The 18,870-nt window shown below is 42.1% G+C and overlaps 2 protein-coding genes across 10 annotated transcripts in view; one reads left to right on the top strand and one right to left on the bottom strand.

Annotated features, from left to right (window-relative positions):
* Window positions 1–274: 274 nt before the first annotated feature.
* LOC139535664 (protein-arginine deiminase type-2-like) lies at window positions 275–17,237 on the top strand. Of its 3 annotated transcripts, none has more exons than XM_071335325.1 (16): window positions 275–561; window positions 5,808–5,976; window positions 6,445–6,514; window positions 6,987–7,048; window positions 7,339–7,456; window positions 7,715–7,861; window positions 9,373–9,566; window positions 10,506–10,609; window positions 10,720–10,831; window positions 11,084–11,191; window positions 11,298–11,449; window positions 12,805–12,952; window positions 13,201–13,294; window positions 15,726–15,802; window positions 15,884–16,009; window positions 16,258–17,237. In XM_071335325.1, the coding sequence occupies exons 1-16, from the start codon at window positions 377–379 to the stop codon at window positions 16,489–16,491; spliced, it is 2,100 nt and encodes a 699-aa protein (XP_071191426.1). In that variant the 5' UTR covers window positions 275–376; the 3' UTR covers window positions 16,492–17,237. The 3 variants fall into 3 exon arrangements, with proteins under 3 accessions (XP_071191426.1, XP_071191425.1, XP_071191427.1); XM_071335324.1 differs by having other exon boundaries at window positions 9,370–9,566; XM_071335326.1 differs by lacking the exon at window positions 275–561 and adding an exon at window positions 4,632–4,911 and having other exon boundaries at window positions 9,370–9,566.
* LOC139535663 (rap1 GTPase-activating protein 1-like) overlaps window positions 16,602–18,870 on the bottom strand; it is a 194,118-nt gene continuing 191,849 nt past the window's right edge. For all 7 annotated transcript variants that reach the window (XR_011667173.1, XM_071335320.1, XM_071335322.1 and 4 more), the window contains one exon: window positions 16,602–18,835. Coding sequence is in view for 5 of the 7 variants with exons in the window: in XM_071335320.1 (XP_071191421.1) it covers window positions 18,752–18,835 (84 nt within the window). In the remaining 2 variants the exon portion in view is untranslated. The remainder of the gene's footprint in view (window positions 18,836–18,870) is intronic.

Here is an 18,870-nt window from a genome sequence, read left to right as displayed (position 1 = left end):
CATTGTTGGTTAAGGGCTTGTAAGTAATCATTTCACTGTAAGGTCTACCTACACCTGTTGTATTCTGAACATGTGACAAATGCAAATTTGATTGCCATGCAATTTTAGCCACATTAATTTCCTTTTTGGGATCCTTATTATCCACCCACACAGGTGGTGGAATGCACATTCAATTGTTGCGTACGCCATCATACTCTAGAAGACTGTTATGCAAATTAGCATACGTTTGGTTTGCTGGGTAATTGCAGCCTCATCTGCCTCAAATTACATGCAGGAAAACACCCCCTTAACAATAGGGCCAATCCTTAAACCTGTATACACTACACTGCCATGTCTCATTTCATAATTCTGATTCACTGCAACGTAGTCTATCACCATGAATGTTTCCCAGGAGCAAGTTTCTTTGACCGGGCACCCTAATCTCTTTCAGCACTTTAATAGGAAAATAGCCACCGACAAGCCAGTAGACCAGATGTACCAACGGACATTTCGCCTCGACATTGAGAAAACTTTGAGGGCTCTTTACGTTGTCGGCACAGTGTTGAAAGTGAACCTGAACAGGTATGTGTCCATGCTACCCGACCCAGATAGAATTGTCTCGTCAGGCGGTAGTAGCTGGGTAACCCTATTATTGTTAGCTAGTGTAGGAGACAAGTTGACATTAAAAATAGATTACATCAGTGTGTTTAAATTGCATTGTTGGGAAGGGCTGGTAAGCAAGTATTTCACTGTAAAGTCTAAACCAGTTGTATTCGGCGCATGTGACAAATACAATTTGATTACCTTTGAATTAACAGTAGCCCAGTTTGTCCCCGGTTTCCTTGTTCTGACTATCACATGAACGCGGCATAAATCCGTATTGCTTTATTTCGTTAACGAAATTGTAGGCTATATGGTTATGCTACGGTGCAATTAATAGGTGTACTATACAGAGATCGTGCCGCCATTTCCTCGTTGCTAGATTTGTTTTAGTTCAGACATTTGAAATTGTGACAAGCAAGTATACCCATACGGAAAAGTAATGTGGCCATATGATAATATATTTATAAACCATATGAAGTGACAAACATTTAAAATGTGATGTATTTTAATAAGATACATCTTACACTCCCATACAAAAAAAGTGATATGTACTAATCAAGTTGACACCTCATTTAAGGGTTTCTTTATTTGTACTATTTTCTACATTGTAGAATAGAAGACAACACATGGAATCATGTAGTAACCAAAGTGTTAAATCAAAACATAGATTCTAAAAAGTACCCACCCTTTGCCTTGATGACAGCTTTGCACACTCTTGGCATTCTCTCAAACAGCTTCATGAGGTAGTCACCTGTAATGCATTTCAATTAACAGGTGTGCCTTGTTCAAAGTTAATTTGTGGAATTTCTTTCCTTAATGCATTTGAGCCAATCAGTTGTGACAAGGTAGGGGTAGTATACAGAAGATAGCCCTATTTGGTAAAATACCAAGTCCATTATGGCAAAAACAGCTCAAATAAGCAGAGAAATTAGTCCATTACTTTAAGACATGAAGGTCAGTCAATACAGAACACTTCAAGAACTTTGAAAGTCCCTCTCTTCATATAGTACTTTGTTCTCTCCTCTTTGTTCATGCAGATTCTTCCTTTATTCCCAAGCACTCCCTGGCTTAACTAACAACATCCTTGCCTCGTTGGGGCAGGAAGTCCATATAAGGCTCGGGGGTGGAGCCAGCGGGCTGCAAGATATCTCCCCTCAATAACCACTCTCCTCACCTCTCCCTGCTGTCTGCCACAATATATACAGTATATAAGCATATATGGGCATATGTTTCCACAATATATGCCAATATTAAACAAAGAGTATAAATAATATACATATATTGCCATATTACTTTCCCATATGGGTAGTGTAGAGAATCATTGTACCATCTAAACAGCTGTGAAATATATTTTCCATAACCACATTTTTTCCCCCAGCTGTTTTTGAAGCTGGTGAGCAAAGCTCTACGACTTGTTAGACTTGCTTTCAATGAGAATGACAGATCTATAGCTCATATTTCTATGTGAATTTGTTCGGGACACCCAAAAAGTTACGGATTGTAGCTTTATTAAGATACATGTCACGCCCTGACCTTAGAGATCCTTTTAATTCTCTATTTGGTTAGGTCAGGGTGTGACTAGGGTGTGCAATCTATGTTTTCTATTTCTTTGTTGGCCGGGTATGGTTCCCAATCAGAGGCAGCTGTCTATCGTTGTCTCTGATTGGGGATCATACTTAGGCAGCTTTTTTCCACCTGTAGTTTGTGGGATCTTGTTTTGGTACTCTGCTGTTTAGCCCTCCTAAACTTTACGTTTCGTTTGTATATATTTTTTTTTTCGGTGTTCATTGAATAAAGAAAGATGTACGCCTACGACGCTGCACCTTGGTCCACTCATTACAACAACGAGCGTAACAGAAGATCCCACCACAAACGGACCAAGCAGCGTGGCCAGGAGGAGCAGACATCCTGGACATGGGAGGATATCTTGGACAGTAAGGGATCCTGGACGTGGGAGGAGATCCTGGTCGGAAAGGATCGCCTTCCATGGGAGCAGACGGAGGCAGTGAGGGAGGAACAACGACAACACCGGGGTTCGTGACCACGACGGAAGCCCGAGAGGCAGCCCCCCCAATTTTTTTTTTTTGGGGGGGGGTGGCACACGGGGTGGTTGGCGGAGCCAGGGTTTGAACCAGAGCCAACTCCCCGTACTCACCGTGGGGAGCAAGTGACCGGGCAGGCACCATGTTTTGTGTTGATACGCACTGTCTCTCCAGTGCGCATCCAGTGCGCGTGCTGTGCCAGCTCCCCGCACTTGCCGTGCAAAGGTGGGCCTTTGTCCAGGACGGGTGGTGCCGGCTCAGCGCGCCTGGTCTCCAGTGCGCCTCCTCGGTCCAGGATATCCTGCGCAGGCTCTACGAGCTGTAGCTCCGGTGCGCCTAAACAGCCCAGTGCGTCCTGTGCCAGCTCCCCGCACTTGCCGTGCGAAGGTGGGCCTTTGTCCAGGACGCGTTGTGCCAGCTCTACGCTCCAGACCTCCAGTGCGCCTCCACGGCCCAGTATATCCTGCGCCGGCCATACGTACTGTGTCTCCAGTGCGCCTTGCACAGCCAAGTGCGTCCTGTGCCAGCTCCCCGCACTTGCCGTGCGAAGGTGGTCCTTTGTCCAGGACGCGTTGTGCCATCTCTACGCTCCAGACCTCCAGTGCGCCTCCACAGTCCAGTATATCCTGTGCCAGCTCCATGCACCCGTCCTCCAGTGCGTGTCTCCAGCCTGGTACATCCTGTGCCTGCTCCACGCACGAAGCCTCCAGTGACGATCCATGGCACGGAGCCTCCAGTGACGATCCATGGCACGGAGCCTCCAGTGACGATCCATGGCACGGAGCCTCCAGTGACGATCCATGGCACGGAGCCTCCAGTCGCGGTCCTGAGTCCCCGGCGACGATCCCCGCACCAGAGGCGCCTCCGAAGTTGGCGGAGCCACGAGCGGAGCAGGGTCTCCGTCCCGCACCGGAGCCGCCACGAGGGTAGATGCCCACCTGGACCCTCCCCTATAGGTTCAGGTTTGCGGCCGGAGTCCGCTTCTTTGGGGGGGGGGGGGGGTGTACTGTCATGCCCTGACCTTAGAGATCCTTTTAATTCTCTATTTGGTTAGGTCAGGGTGTGACTAGGGTGGGCAATCTATGTTTTCTATTTCGTTGTTGGCCGGTATGGTTCCCAATCAGAGGCAACTGTCTATCGTTGTCTCTGATTGGGGATCATACTTAGGCAGCTTTTTCCACCTGTAGTTTGTGGGATCTTGTTTTGGTACTTTGCTGTTTAGCCCTCCTAAACTTTACGTTTCGTTTGTGTTTGTTGTTTTTTCGGTGTTCATTGAATAAAGAAAGATGTACGCCTACCACGCTGCACCTTGGTCCACTCATTTCAACAACGAGCGTAACAATACAATCAAAGACAGTACAGTATGAATATGGGCTAAAACTGCTTCTCCAATAGAAATCCCTGATCACGTTTATAGGTGATGGCATGGCAACTTTGGCTAGCTAAACTCATGCATAGGAACACGTCATCGGGTCTACCACATCATCGGGTCTAACGGTCGTCTCGCACAGAACTGCCCATGTGCTCAAATATGGGTTGTCGTGTTTTATTTATTCATTTATTTGAATTGGATTAAAAATATTTACTAATGTCATGCGTTGGTAAAAATGATTGATTTGAGGCTAATATACAATAATCTCTGTTATTGTTTCTGGAAAAATGTACCCCATTTGTTTTATTATTCAGCTATGAGTAAAATTAAGATGGCACACAAGATTGTAGTAGTTACTATAGACAATTTGTCTCATGTAAAGTGGTGGTGCCATTATTTGCATTTCATTAGCCTGAGAAGTTACATCAAATATCAGATGATGATGATATATTTTCAAATGACTAATTAGGCTACATGATCAACTGACTTTTGTTGTCATATATTTGGGATATTCCAACTGCATAAATAGTTGGATCATTCCCTCTATTGGACTGAAAGAACTGTTTGTGGATGGCATTTGTATTCAGCGGAGGAGTCGGACCACATGTTCTTAAGAGGGAGTCTGCATCAGTGATGTCTTTCTGCTAGTCAACAGACTCTTTTGTTATTCTTACAAGCTGCCAATTCATATGACACCAGTCTTGCCAATCGAGGGCAAAGATACAGTGCAACTGAATTAGACGGGTTATGAACAATTATGGCCTATGATTTTGACGTTAACAGGATAGAAAAGAGTGTTAAGCCCAACACAAACCACCATTCTGAAGAAATAAACCTATCGTAGGGAATTCCAGCTGGGATTTGAACCCAGGTCCAGCGACTGTTAAGCCAACACGTTAACCGATACACCAAGAGGTAAGAACCGGTTGATGAGCTAGCTAGTTGTTGAGTTAAGGTTGCTACAATATTGTGGAACTGTCGTGCCTGTGAGGCTGTGGTTAGTTTATCGGAGACTCCACAAGATATTATTACACAGCAGATACAGATGGTTTCATAACAATGGTGTGTGTCAAAACGAAATGCTTCCTCTCAAGGGACATTTCTATTTGGTATGGTTTAGAGTAGCCTAGACTGTTTGTTCAGGTAAATACTATCCTTCTGTGAAAAACTCTGTTCCTTTGTCATGGACCACCTCCCTGGTCCAGCCTGGAGCCCTGGACTTTAGGTGTTAGGTTTTACAGCCCGAGCTTAATGTTTATAAACGGGTGTATACTTAGTATAAACACCTTGCTGTAGATTGATACATAGATATATATATATATTGTATACATCCTTATTGCCAGTATTCTTGTGAAATTATACTAGTGTAGGTTGACAGTCCAGTATTTCTCCCCCTTTGGTATGTTACTTATTTTAGAGGGATGTAGAAGACATCATACCTCTACGATGACTGTAGCAATGTAACTTTAGAACTAGCACTACCACCCGTTGCCTCTGGAAATAGGAGATTATGAACTGTACTCACTGCTGGTGGTCCACTGCACTATAGGTACAGTATATTCACTTGTTCTCTTATATAATTTTTATTTTGTGGTGTTGACTGTACATTTGTTTGTGTAACTCTGTTGTTTTTGTCGCACTGCTTTGCTTTATCTTGGTCACGTCACAGTTGTAAATGAGAACTTGTTCTCAACTGGCCTACCTGGTTAAATAAAGGTGAAATAAAAATAAATAAATTGTGTTGTCTCTTATTGCTATAGATTTGTGCAAGCAAAGCATCAGGATGTCACGTGTATTTGTTTTCCCCCTAGGAGTGCCCCTCCCAGCTCCACGTACTTCTCTGTGAAATGCAGCCCCAACGTGCAGTACAGGATCACCCCACCCCCAGCAAAGAGTGGACCAATTCCCACCCCTTTCAATGGGAATACAGTGCTTCTTCTCACCATGGACACTGCTAGCGAAGTGGAAAATGATAGCAAGGTAAAGTAGGCTACAGGCACAGCCATGAAAACTACCCTGAGACGGCAGTATGTGAAATCATATTAAAAGAATCCAGAGTTGACTATTCCCTCTTGTGACTGAACACGCTGCAGGGAAGTATTTAATTAAGACAAGTACCCGCAGCTCCTCAAGAGTGGCGTGCAAACCACACGGAAATAATGCCAATGTGGCCCTGTCTCAACCTGATACCAGAGAAATGTCAAACGTTGGCAAGTGAAGTGGTACACCTCAGTGCCAGTCCTATTGATAAGGGATTCCAGGGTTATGTTAAGCCAGTTCCAAAATGGGCCGGGTGTCCAGATTCTCCACTGAAGTAATGTACTGTACATATCTGGACAGGAATATAACATTGAAGACCCCCATCAAAACACAACCACTGCTTTGGTCTAGAGATGTTATTACTTCACCTGTGACTTTGTAAATGTTCTCCTCAATGTTCTGTTGCAGCTATCGGTCATGTATTATGGAAAGAAGACTGAGGTGTTGGGTAAAGCTGTCGTTCATCTCACTGCTTTTGGTATGTCATGCTGATGACAGGAGAGCACACACATTTAAACTACTCTGACCCCATTAATACCATCCCTTTTGTACTGTAAATCTGTCAGTTGTACATTTTCGTGTTAGAGACAATCAGCGATTGCTACATCCATTTATGGATCTTTTAAAATAATGATATACTATATATCCATCGATTCTTGAAGAATATAACACATCAGAACCCACAATATAAGCTTGTTTTACTCCAGTGTTTGTAAGCTATGTAAACAAACACTGTATGGTCTCAAAACATGGTTAAAACTATAATTTTATATCATGGATGGTCACCTCTATGAATTTGTGGTTACATTTCTTTAGCCCATCCCTCAACTTTTTACCAGGGGCTTTGTTTGAACTGCAGATGGCCCCTTTAAGGTATATTTCATTAGTCTATTCTAGACTCAAAGCAGCTTATGAGCTTCAATGGCACAGAGGCCCTGTCTATCTTACAGAGATCTCCCTGGATGTTGATGCTGATCGAGATGGCCAGGTGGAGAGGAACAACCCCAACAAGGTTAGTTATATCTGCTGGGTTTGTCCAGGCAGGTCGCTTTCAGCACAGATGTCACTATCTCTGTCTCCTAACACAACAGAAGGAGACGCTCTAACATGAATAGGCATGTCAGATGACTAGTGTTCATGCTATAATCCTGGAAGATTGTCAATGCATTCATAGGAAATTAAAACTTTGTACTTTTCCTTTCAGCTGTAAATGTAATTTAACCTCTTGCAAACAAATTGGGAAAAGCTCATTTGACAGGGCAGTGTTTGTTTGTCCCTGAATGAGTGTTCATCTCTCTTCAGGGATCCTGGATGTGGGGGCCTAATGGCCACGGTGCCATCCTACTGGTCAACTGTGACTCAGAACACACCTTTCGGAAGAGCCTGGACAGTGAGCATGCTGAGGTCACCAGAGTCTCAGGTATAACAACAACCAAGTCATCCTGGTCTACTGAGCTGACAGCCAGGCTGACAGTGCTGCAGGCATTGCAATAAATCAACATTTAAAGGCTGCAGGTCTCTTGTGTGGATTCATTAGAGAGGAGCAGCAGTTGTTTGTGTTGGCTAAATACAAAATGCCTGAGCTAGGAGTGTCTTGTTTGATTAGATGGATCCTTGTCTTGGGTGGTTGATGGGTTGACAATTGATGTACAATAATGCCAATATTTCGATATGTCAGATCTTAAAGATATGTCCGCCATGGTGCTGCGGACCAGTGGCCCTGCCAAGCTCCCAGAGGGCTACAAGCTGACCATGCACATCTCCCAGGGTGATGCAGAGTGTGTGAGGGTCTTCAGGTCCACAGCAGGCATGCACCAAACCCTGAGTGAGTCAAATAAATTGTGTAATGAGTCCAGTCTGTTCAGATCTTGTATGTGGTGTGTGTGGCTGTCTATGCATGTACAACGGGAGTGTCAAACACATTCCATAGAGGGCCTGTTTGCTGCTTTTATTTTTTTCCTTAAAATTAAGAACTAGACAACCAGGTGAGGGGAGTTCCTTACTAATTAGTGACCTTAATTCAAGTACAAGTGTCACGCCCTGACCTTAGTTATCTTTGTTTTCTTTATTATTTTGGTTAGGTCAGGGTGTGACGAGGGTGGTATGTGTGTTTTTGTCTTGTCTAGGGTTTTGGGTATGTCTAGGTGTGTGTGTGTGTAGTCTAGGCATTATGTAGGTCTATGGTGGCCTAGATTGGTTCCCAATCAGAGGCAGCTGTTTATTGTTGTTTCTGATTGGGGATCCTATTTAGGTTGACATTTTCCAGTTTGGTTTGTGGTTGATTGTCTATGTGATGTTGCATGTTTGCACTCAGTGTTATAGCGGTCACGGTCGTTTTGTTATTTTGTATTGTTTGTTAAGTGTTCATTATTAAAAGGAAGAATGTATTCTAATCACGCTGCGCCTTGGTCTCCTCACTACGACGCTCGTGACAACAAGGCAGGAACAAAAACCCGCAGACACTCGGCCCTCCGTGGAATGAGTTTGACACGTGATGTACAATTACAGTTTTATGGCTGAATATTATATTAGTTAGAGGTTAAAGAAAGTGTGCTTTATCATTTTACCCCAATTTGCTAAACGTTACTTAAGACAAAATCAAGATGTCAATAATCTTGCAATGTTTTTTGTATAAACATTTTTAAATGACAGATTAATTGGAGCAATTTGTGATTGAGTTCAGGTCCAACCAATTTTTTTTTTATCCCTCTGCCTCTGAAAGAGACACATACATGTTGGAACCACACTGGGTGCCTGTGTAGCAGGTGTTGTGGGGGGTTAAGTGCCTTGCTCAAAGGCTCAACAGTATCTATGTTTTGATACCAGCAACCCTCTGGTTGCCAGCTCACATCCCTGTCAGACCCAGGATTCAAACTTACGGTTGCTGCGTCGCCTCTCTAACCGCTAGGCTACCTGCCGGCCTGTGATTAACTTGATAACATTTGTAAAGATCACTCTGCCACATCCTGGTTGCTAATATTCTAATAGTTAATTTCAGTTTGTGGCAAAACAAGTAATTTTAGTGTAGAGAATCCTTGTACCATCTAAACCACTGTGAAATATATTTTCCATAACCAAAAATATTATTGTTTCAGCTGTTTGAAGCTGGTGTACAAAACTGAAAGTAAAAGATGCAAAAACTAAACTATAAAATGTGAAGCATAGAAATAGTGCACATAGACCTGATCTACCGCTTCTTAGACTTGCTTTTAATGAGAATGACAGATCTTTAACTCACATTTCTATGTTAATTTTGTCAGTTCATACAAAGTGTTACATATTGCAGCTTTATGCCAGCCCTATTATTTACATTTAAAACATTATTTACTGCAGCAGAAAACAACCTGTTTTACAAGAGCTTTGTGAAGGACTACCCACTAGTGGTGGGAGGTGAGGATCTTTCCAAGGAGGTACCTTGCCTCTGGGGAAACGCTGAGATGAACTTTTACGTTGAAGGCCTAAGGTTCCCTGACAAAGACTTTGAGGGTCTAATCAGCATCAACCTCAGCATGCTGGAGCCAAGCTCTCAGGTACCTTGTAGTTTAACACTTTTATTGTTGGTTTGTTAGGTGTGCTTGCTGAAAGCAAAGCACAACTTTAGAAACTATTCATACTTCTTATTATTCCACTGGGAGCCCTAGTGCCAAAACCATAAAAGCTACCAACACCAAAACAACTTTAAAATGTGCAGACTGGCACCGGTCAGTGTGCTTGAAAAATAATTGTTGATACTACTTATACTTTTCACACTACAACCATTTTTGCATAAATCCCAATGTAATTTAATGGCCATAGACTCGAATGGGAAAAATTCAGGTCATAACTAGTCTTTACCTTTTAAGCTAGGAACACCATTCAAACTTTAAAAGGTGCAGACCGATCTGGATTAGTGTGCTTGTATACAGCTTTTTGATACCATTTATGCTTTTGAACTATAACCATTTTAAATGTACTTAAAGGTCCATAGGCTTGAATAGGAAGTATTTGGATTCGCCTCTGCTCTTGAACCGTTAAAGCTACAAACACAACCCCAATGTTAGCATGGGTAGACTGACTGAACTTAGATTTCTTCAACACAGCTTTTTGCTACCATTCCTACTTCATAAACTAAAATGCTTGTTGTATCCCCATTAATTTAAATGGCTGCCACAAAACTCTCAGAATATTCAAACTAAAATATTTTGAGAGCCTAAAAACACTTGGTGTGTGATGATATAGTACTTACCCTAGCCAACTATATTAGCCCACTATAACCTACTATAATAATTCTGCACTTACAAACCACCCCAAAATAGGTCACTATTACTACTTCCATCACTACCACTATTACTACCATTTCACAACCATAAATACTTTGACTAGCAAGCACACCACATTTACTTCAATACATTTAATTTTCTAGTTTAAAACTTCCAAGGTTATATATCTATTCCGGACTCAATCGTTTTTCTTTTCTTTTCTTTTGCCAGGGTTTTCCTGAGACGCCCATCTTTACTGACAGGGTGGTGTTCCGAGTGGCTCCCTGGATCATGACACCCAACACACTCGACCCTGTAGAGGTTTTTGTCTGCAGGTGAGAGGCAATGATGATGATGATGAAGAAAATTATGATGGCGTTGATGGAAATAATGATGCCAGCTATAAACGTACTGAGACAAGTGTTTTTGTGCATTGGTAACCCAGCACAACTGATAATGACCAGTTCTTAAAGAGAATGAGGAGGCTGGTGGAGAAGAGTGGGTGCAAACTGAAGATTTGCCCTGAGGATATGAACAGAGGAGACCGTTGGATGCAGGTACTGTAAGCCGTGGGATTCAGCTCGTATTCTTTCAAGCCGTTTTGTGCTTGAACTCTTTGTCATTTGAACACTTTACAATTCCAACCTGTTTTCAATCTAAACAAAATGTATTCCATATGTTTGCTAATCATTGTCAATTTAAATTCTAGATATCCTCTTTAAATGAAAGACATCAGAACAAAGACCAGTGTCTTGTTTCTAACTGCACTAAAAAATGTATAGAAATGTAATGGAGGTTTTCTCTCTCAGGATGAGATTGAGTTTGGCTACATTGATTCTCCTCACCAACGTTTCCCTGTTGTTCTGGACTCCCCCCGAGACGGAGACCTACAGGACTTTCCTTATGATGTGCTACTGGTAAGAAAAGGCATTCACAACACCTAGAGTTAAAATGTTCTTATCTTTGAAATGTGAGCGGTGTGGTGGACCTGTGTCTTAACCTTTCTCTACCTGGTGACCTCAGGGCCAAGACTTTGGCTATGTGACTAGGACAGCATATGGCAAAGAAGTGAGCAGCCTGGACTCGTTTGGTAACCTGGAGGTTAGCCCTCCAGTCACTGTAAATGGAAAGAACTACCCTCTGGGTAGGATCATCATTGGAGTGGCCTTCCCCACGTGAGTGTAACATATACACTTTTCAAACCAAGACATTTTTCTGCAAACTTTAGCATCCCACCAACTTTTTGCAGACTTTTATTTATATATGAAAGTTATTGCCGGTGACAAAGCCTCTACTTTTATATCCGCCAAATGACCTAGTCATGATTGCGGTAAAGTTCTGCCTATGGCTTAGCATGAAATGTACTAAGGCATGTCACTTCACCCATCTCTATGCATAGCTCACCACATGGAGTGTTTTCTTAACCACAACTGGATGGATTCATAAAGAATTACTGTGTGAATAAATATTCCTGAATGACGAAAATATTGGGATAAAATACGCTAATGCAATTGAAGGCATCAAATTGTTGGTTACTGAAACTCCCAAGTAATCCAATTGTTATAATAGGCCTACATTTGAAGCAAAAGCCTACTTGCATGTGGTCAACTATTTCAGTACCGCAGATGTTGTGAAAATATGATCCTGAGACTCGCATGCTTTTGAAAATCTAGATTGCGATCAGTATCATATGAAGATGGCCTACTTTCAATGTAAGACCCTATGCCTGCTCCCTAACAAAGCAAAATGAGGGTAGGACAGATGAAGCATGGCTTTAAAAGCATTGGCTTGCCTTGGGATCTGTTTCAAAATATCTGTTTTATTTTTTTATATGACAGCAGTTCCACATGTTGCCCTGAAGCAAGTTGTGTGGGAAATGTTTTATTTTAATGTGTTGTATTTCATTATATTCTTAGCTTACTATACAATAGCCTATGTGTGATGACTGTGATTAGGGTAGCCTAAGAGTGTCTTGTCTGTTTTAATTAACAAAATAAATATTGATTTCATGCATGTAGTATATAGGCTACACAGACCAGTATAACATAATTAAACTCAAAATATGCCATTCTATTCTTTTGAAAATACATTTTATTACTTATGTTTCTTAGGACCTAAGATGAATTAATAATGGATTTCATTGTAATGGTGTATATTCACTGGATTTATTCAAATCGATCCACGTCTCCTCCCACTCCTAACTTGCTGCATGTGCATGGGAGATATAAAAGGCTTACCTGGGTACGAATGTGGTAAAAAAAATAAACATTGGTAGATTTTTTTATTTTTTTGTGTGTTTTTTTTTACAGGCAACATACCGTAAGTACTGTCTGTAAAGGTTAATAACTAGGGGTTAGCTGCTTTGAAGGAAATTAATCTGTTTTTTTAGATACCAATATTTATCTTTAGTTGATTTAAGAATTCAATAACCTTCCTTGTACCTCCTTCTATAAGTTCTTGTTAATGAGTTTGTGGAACATTCAGATACGTCTGTGGCCAGTGGTGGTGATAAGGCTGTTTGACTTTTCAGGGCTACTAAGGGCCGTAACATGACCAAAGTAGTGCAAGACTTCCTGTGGGCTCAGAAAGTCCAGGAGCCCATTGCGTTGTTCTCTGATTGGCTCCTGGTTGGGCATGTGGATGAATTCATGACCTTTGTCCCAGCTCCGGACAAAAAGGTACAAATCTTCTCAAGGAAAACATTTATTTTTTCACTCTTTCAAAAAATTCTAGTAAATTGACATTGCTCTGTAATCTAGAGTAGAAATTAGTGAGATCCTTTGAGCACCAGAATTGTTCATCCCATCTATTTGCACTTGGACATGACACAGACTTTGGCTGCCCTGTGGTTATGTTAGTGTAAAGCTACCAGGATGTCAAAGGAAGGGCACAGCCAATGTTGTCTTTGTCTCCCTTTTCTTTGCAGGGATTCCGGCTTCTGCTCGCCAGCCCCGATGCAAGCTACAAACTATTCAGGGGCTTACAGAATGACGGGCATGGACAAGCCAAAATGTTTGATGGTAGGCCTTCCGTTAGGGTGGGTATTCCCAAACTGGGGTACGTACGCACAATGCCGTCGGGGGTACGCCGACATTTTCAAACAGTCCATTTAGATTTTCCAACGGGGCTAAACATTTGGGTGAGGTTTTTTTCTCGCTTGAGTAGCCTCGTTTCACTGCCAAAAATAAAATTAAACCATCTTGTGTTCAGAAGAATAACACAATGTCAAATACAGGTAGCCTAGTCAAATAATTAACATCCAATCACATTAACTGTTACTCTCGCGGGAATTCCACTAACGGTCCTTATGTAGCCAAATGTAGCTGCTGTTCATTCCGTTTGCTCAAAAATGGATTAATGGTTAAAAAAGTAAGGCCCGCGTCCATAGACACATACCAGCTCTACTGGTAGTACTACTACTACGAGCAGTACTACCAGTAGAGCTGGTATGTGTCTCTATGGACGCTACTACGAGCAGTACTACACCTGTCGACGACACAAGTTGTTCTGCTTCCACGAGCACATCCAATGCTAGCATCAGTAATTCTACATTTGTTGTTAGCCCAGCTAGCATGGACACTGACAGTTGTGAATCTAATGTAGCCGAAGAGCTACTGCCCCCTTACCCGGGAAAGCACCGAACAACAGACCGGGACATTGGACCAACGAAGAGGTGCAAATATGATGAGAACTACATTGATTTGGGGTTCACTTATATTGGGAGTAGTGCCTTTCCTCAGCCACAGTGTGTTATATGTGCAAAAGTACTATCTCACAAACCTTCACTCTTGCGCAGAAATTTAGAAACAAAACATGCCAATTTGAAAAATATGCAACAGGAGTTTTGAGTGAGAATTAAGATGACTTTCGAGTAGTAAGACATGTATAAAAGCAACAGATACCATTAATAAGAAGGAGCTAGAAGCGTCTTATATCGTGAGCTACCGAGTGGCTAGGACAGGCAAGCCCCATACTATTGTGGAGGACTTAATTCTTCCTGCTGCTGCGGATATGGCTGGGACAATGCTGTATTGTACTGGACAGCTTTGTGACATCAAATGGACTTTGGTGGTCAAGATGTGTTGGTATCTGTACTGATGGAGCAAAAGCCATGACAGGGAGACATAGTGGAGTGTTAACGCGCATGCAAGCAGTTGCTCCCGACGCTTGGGTACACTGCAGCATCCACCGAGAGGCTCTTGCTGCCAAGGGAATGCCTGACAGCTTGAAAGACGTTTTGGACACTACAGTGAAAATGGTTAACTTTGTTAAAGCAAGGCCCGTGAACTCTTGTGTATTTTCTGCATTATGCAATGATTTGTGCATCGACCATGTAACGCTTTTACAACATACAGAAGTGCGCTGGTTATCAACGGACAAAATTGAGAGACGAGCTTAAAGTTTTCTTTACTGACCATAATTTTCACTTGTCTGACCGCTTGTATGATGACGTTTGGCTATGATTATGTTTTTTCTTGCCTGAATGATCTGAATCTAGGATTACAGGGACTCTCCGCATCTATATTCAATGTGCAGGACAAAATTGAGGTTATGATTAAGAAGTTGGAGCTCTTCTGTCTGCATTAACAAGGACAACACACAAGTCTTTCCATCATTGTATGATATTTTGTGTGCAAAATACAATGTCAAATGTGATATAGCGAAGCACCTGAGTGAGTTGGGTGCGCAATTACTCAGGTACTTTCCCAAAACGGATGACACAAAAAACTGGATTCGTTATCCCTTTCATGCCCTGCCTCCAGTCCAATTACCGATGTCTTAACAAGAAAGTCTCATCAAAATTGCAACAAGCGGTTCTGTGAATTTTATTTATTCAGAAGCTACTGACAGATTTCTGGATTGGGCTGCGCTCAGAGTATTCTGCCTTGGCAAATCGCGCTGTTAAGACACTGATTCCCTTTGCAGCCACGTACCTATGTGAGAGTGGATTCTCGGCCCTCACTAGCATTAAAACTAAATACAGGCACAGACTGTGTGTGGAAAATGATTTAAGTCAGACTCTCCAATACAACCCAACATTGCAGATTATATGTATCCTTTCAAGCACACTCTTCTCATTAACCTGTGGTGAGTTATTCACAATTTTCGATGAACAAATAAGGTTTTATAAATAAGATGGCTAAATAAAGAGCAAAATTATTGATTATTATTATTTGTGCCCTGGTCCTATAAGAGCTCTTTGTCACTTCCCACGAGCCGGGTTGTGACAAACACTCATTCTTATGTTTAATAAATGTATTGTATAGTCTGTGTGGCAGGCTTACAATGATGTGAGAGTGCGCTGACCCTGGTGCTAGATGGGGTACACAGCTGGAGGTTGAATGTTTGAAGTGGTATGGGACTATAAAAAGTTTGGGAACCACTGTTTCACTGTATTAATAATTGTATTTGTCACTCATCAACACCAACTTGAGCTTTTCGATCCCACAGGTCTTGGAGCAGAAGAGATTACAGTAGATGTGATTTTGAGTGATGAGAAACTCAAGGCAGAAAACAACTATGTCCAGGTGAGGCCAGAATGACTAGTTACACAGAAGCAAGCAGAGCTTTGCATGGCTTGGTATAATAACCATGCTGCCACCCTACAGAGCTGTATAGACTGGAACAGGGATGTCCTGAAGAGGGAGCTGGGTCTAGACGACGATGACATCATTGACCTGCCCATCCTTTTCCATGTGATGGAGAACAGGGCAGTAGCCTACTACCCAGACATGGTAAGAATACATTGGTTCTACACTAGAACACCTCATGCTGACCCCTAACCCAGACCCAAAGTACTTCTTACTTTATTTTTGGGACCTATTATTCTTACAGAATGGCAAACCTCTCAAAAATGCTGCCAAATCAGCTTTGTAGTTTTGTGATGATTTTCTACATGTGATTAAGGAGTATGTTCAAGTCATCTACTACCCAAGTATCCCAAGAGGCAGTTCCTAAATGAGATATATGTCTCTACCTCCAGGTGAACATGATTGTGTTGGGGAAGAACCTGGGCATCCCTAAACCGTTTGGGCCCAAGGTGGATGGCCGCTGTGCCCTGGAGGCAGAGATGACCTCCCTCATGGGGGGCCTGGGACTCAGCTGCACATATATTGATGACTTTGCCTCCTACCACAAACTGCTGGGAGAGGTTCACTGTGGCTCCAACGTCCGCAGGGAACCGTTCTCCTTCAAGTGGTGGAACTTGGAGATGTGAAGGATTTGGGGGGAAGGAACGGTTGTAGTTAAAGAGGGAATCATGCTTGAAATAAACAGCAGTAACAATCACCAGCAGCAGTTGCCTTCAAACAACCACAGCAGTCCTCCAACGGTATTACACCTTTCTCTTTATTAAACATATATTTGGCTTAATTTACAAAAGGGTGAAAAGCAATATTTACAAACAAGACTTTTGAACTTGAACAAGGGCTTAAGCAGACTGTCAACGAGAAGAGCAATAAAATCACCTGAATCAAGCACATTGCAAATTAGATCTGTTTGAATTGGCTGGGGGCTCAATCCAAATGTCTTGCATGTACAAACAGAACTGGACCACAGAGAAATGTGCAAATATAATCTGGAGCCACCAGAGGGTGTAATCCAACTACTGGTATTCAAGCATTTTACAAAGACTAGTGAGACCTTTATGATAAAGTTTAAAAAATATATATTTTGAGTTTGTGCAATACACACTGACTCCAAAGGCTCTGTTAACATGATGAAACTTAACTTTATCATCTTTCCAATTAATAGTATTTTGTTTCATCGTAATCTTCAGAATGGTGTTTTAATGACTAACTGTATTTTGATTTCGTGTTACTTAGACAGGGATCCTTAAGATTCAACTGAAAGATTCCCAAAAGATTGTATGAAAACCGAATGTACTAATGTCACAACAGAGAAAGCACAACTCAATTCCACATTGGCTCTTCATTTCATTGAAATAAAAAGTAATGAAAACCATGCCTTCATATCAGTTATTTTCATCACATACATCGGAGGGAAAATGTCTACTCAGGCAATGTTAGACGTTTCACAAGAGACCCAGGTTCCATTCATTGAGAGCAGATATGTACAAATTAATAGACATCTGTTTAGTTTTACATTCAAACCAGTTGGTGATAGATTCCAGTTGGCAAAGTCCACCGTTGGATAGATTCCTTATATGAAGGGGGTTACCCTCCTACAAAGCAGCTTAACACAATCATCAAAAAGGCAACTTCAAGATTTGTCACAGTGTAATTCTTTTTAGAAGTAAGTCAGATTTTCAAACTATCAGCAATCAGAAAATGTAGTGCCGGTTTCCACATCTACACAATGTAGCCCCATCTTTCTCAATCAAAACCTATATGAAACTGATAGTGATTGTGCACTGAATTTGGAGAAGTTGACTGGTTTGGAGTAACATCACAGGAACAGTCCTGGGACAACACCTATTTCGAGCATGGTACCAGTTGACTGGGGGTTGCAAGCAGATTTACACCATGCACAGTTGTATACACATCCAAACACATACTTTATTCCAAACCACTAGCTTGATTTAAAGAAAAAACTGAAGACCGTAGTCACTGGACAATAGCTTGACTTTGGAGGCTGTCTGCTTTGGTTAGGTCACCTTGGTGGAATGTCTATGCGGTATTATCTACAGTATGGAACAGGGATGAAGACTGATTAGTCGTTTGGACACTGGACCTTATCAGTAATTCAATACTTCATGTTTTTTGCTCAGCTTAAATGGCATGAAATAGGATGAGCATAATTGTTGAGTCAGTAAAATATTTTCCATTTATCAACATCAACTGTGAACTAATTGTACAGTTTGTCAGGGGAAGTAGTGAAATTGAAACCAGCAGCAGCATGATGACAAAAGTACCTTCTATCAAAAACATGTAACATTTACTAAAAGTTTCTAGTCAACACCCACCATTACACTCATAATTTAAACACAAGGATTGATGTGACAACAAAGGATCTAGGACACCAAGAGTAACACATGTACAGTATCATGGTGGAATGTGAGGCTGATGGGTGCAATAATGTAATTTCTTCCCACAATGGCAACAGGACAACACCCTGATATCCTCATGCATTCCTCCTTAGCCTAACAGAAAGTCCTGTTGTACCTCACACATGGTCAACGGATCTCCTGCAAAACCAATGTATTGAATGCATAAGATCCACCCCTGCTTCGACCTTCAAAACAAAACAAACAATGCCATTGAGAAGACAAGGGAGAGTATACAATGAGAAACCACATGAACAGATGCAGGCTAAGCGAGCCAACAGACAGCCAGAGGCGATGCTGTGTGAGTGGCATTCCTTTTGGGTGGGGTGCGGGACACTCCTCTCCTTCACCCCTCTAGGCATGCTGGGAGTCAGCCACATGGAGTTGGAATGAGGGAGGGCTGTAAGTGCATGTCCATGGACCTGGCTGTACAGACTAGACTAGCCTACACCAGGTCTGCCTGTCCCAGCGACTAGCTCTGATCCTCCTCTGCGTCTGTGGTGGAAAACACATGTGCTTGCTTCATCTCCTGCAGGGGGTGCCTCTTATGGGAATGCTGTGAGAGGAGAGAGAGACTGGGGTCAGACCCTA

The sequence above is a fragment of the Salvelinus alpinus genome, chromosome 12, assembly GCF_045679555.1.
Source record: "Salvelinus alpinus chromosome 12, SLU_Salpinus.1, whole genome shotgun sequence".
Taxonomy (NCBI): Eukaryota; Metazoa; Chordata; class Actinopteri; order Salmoniformes; family Salmonidae; genus Salvelinus; species Salvelinus alpinus.
The sequence above is the reverse complement of the archived record's forward strand: the minus strand, read 5'-3'. Positions and strand labels throughout refer to the sequence as shown.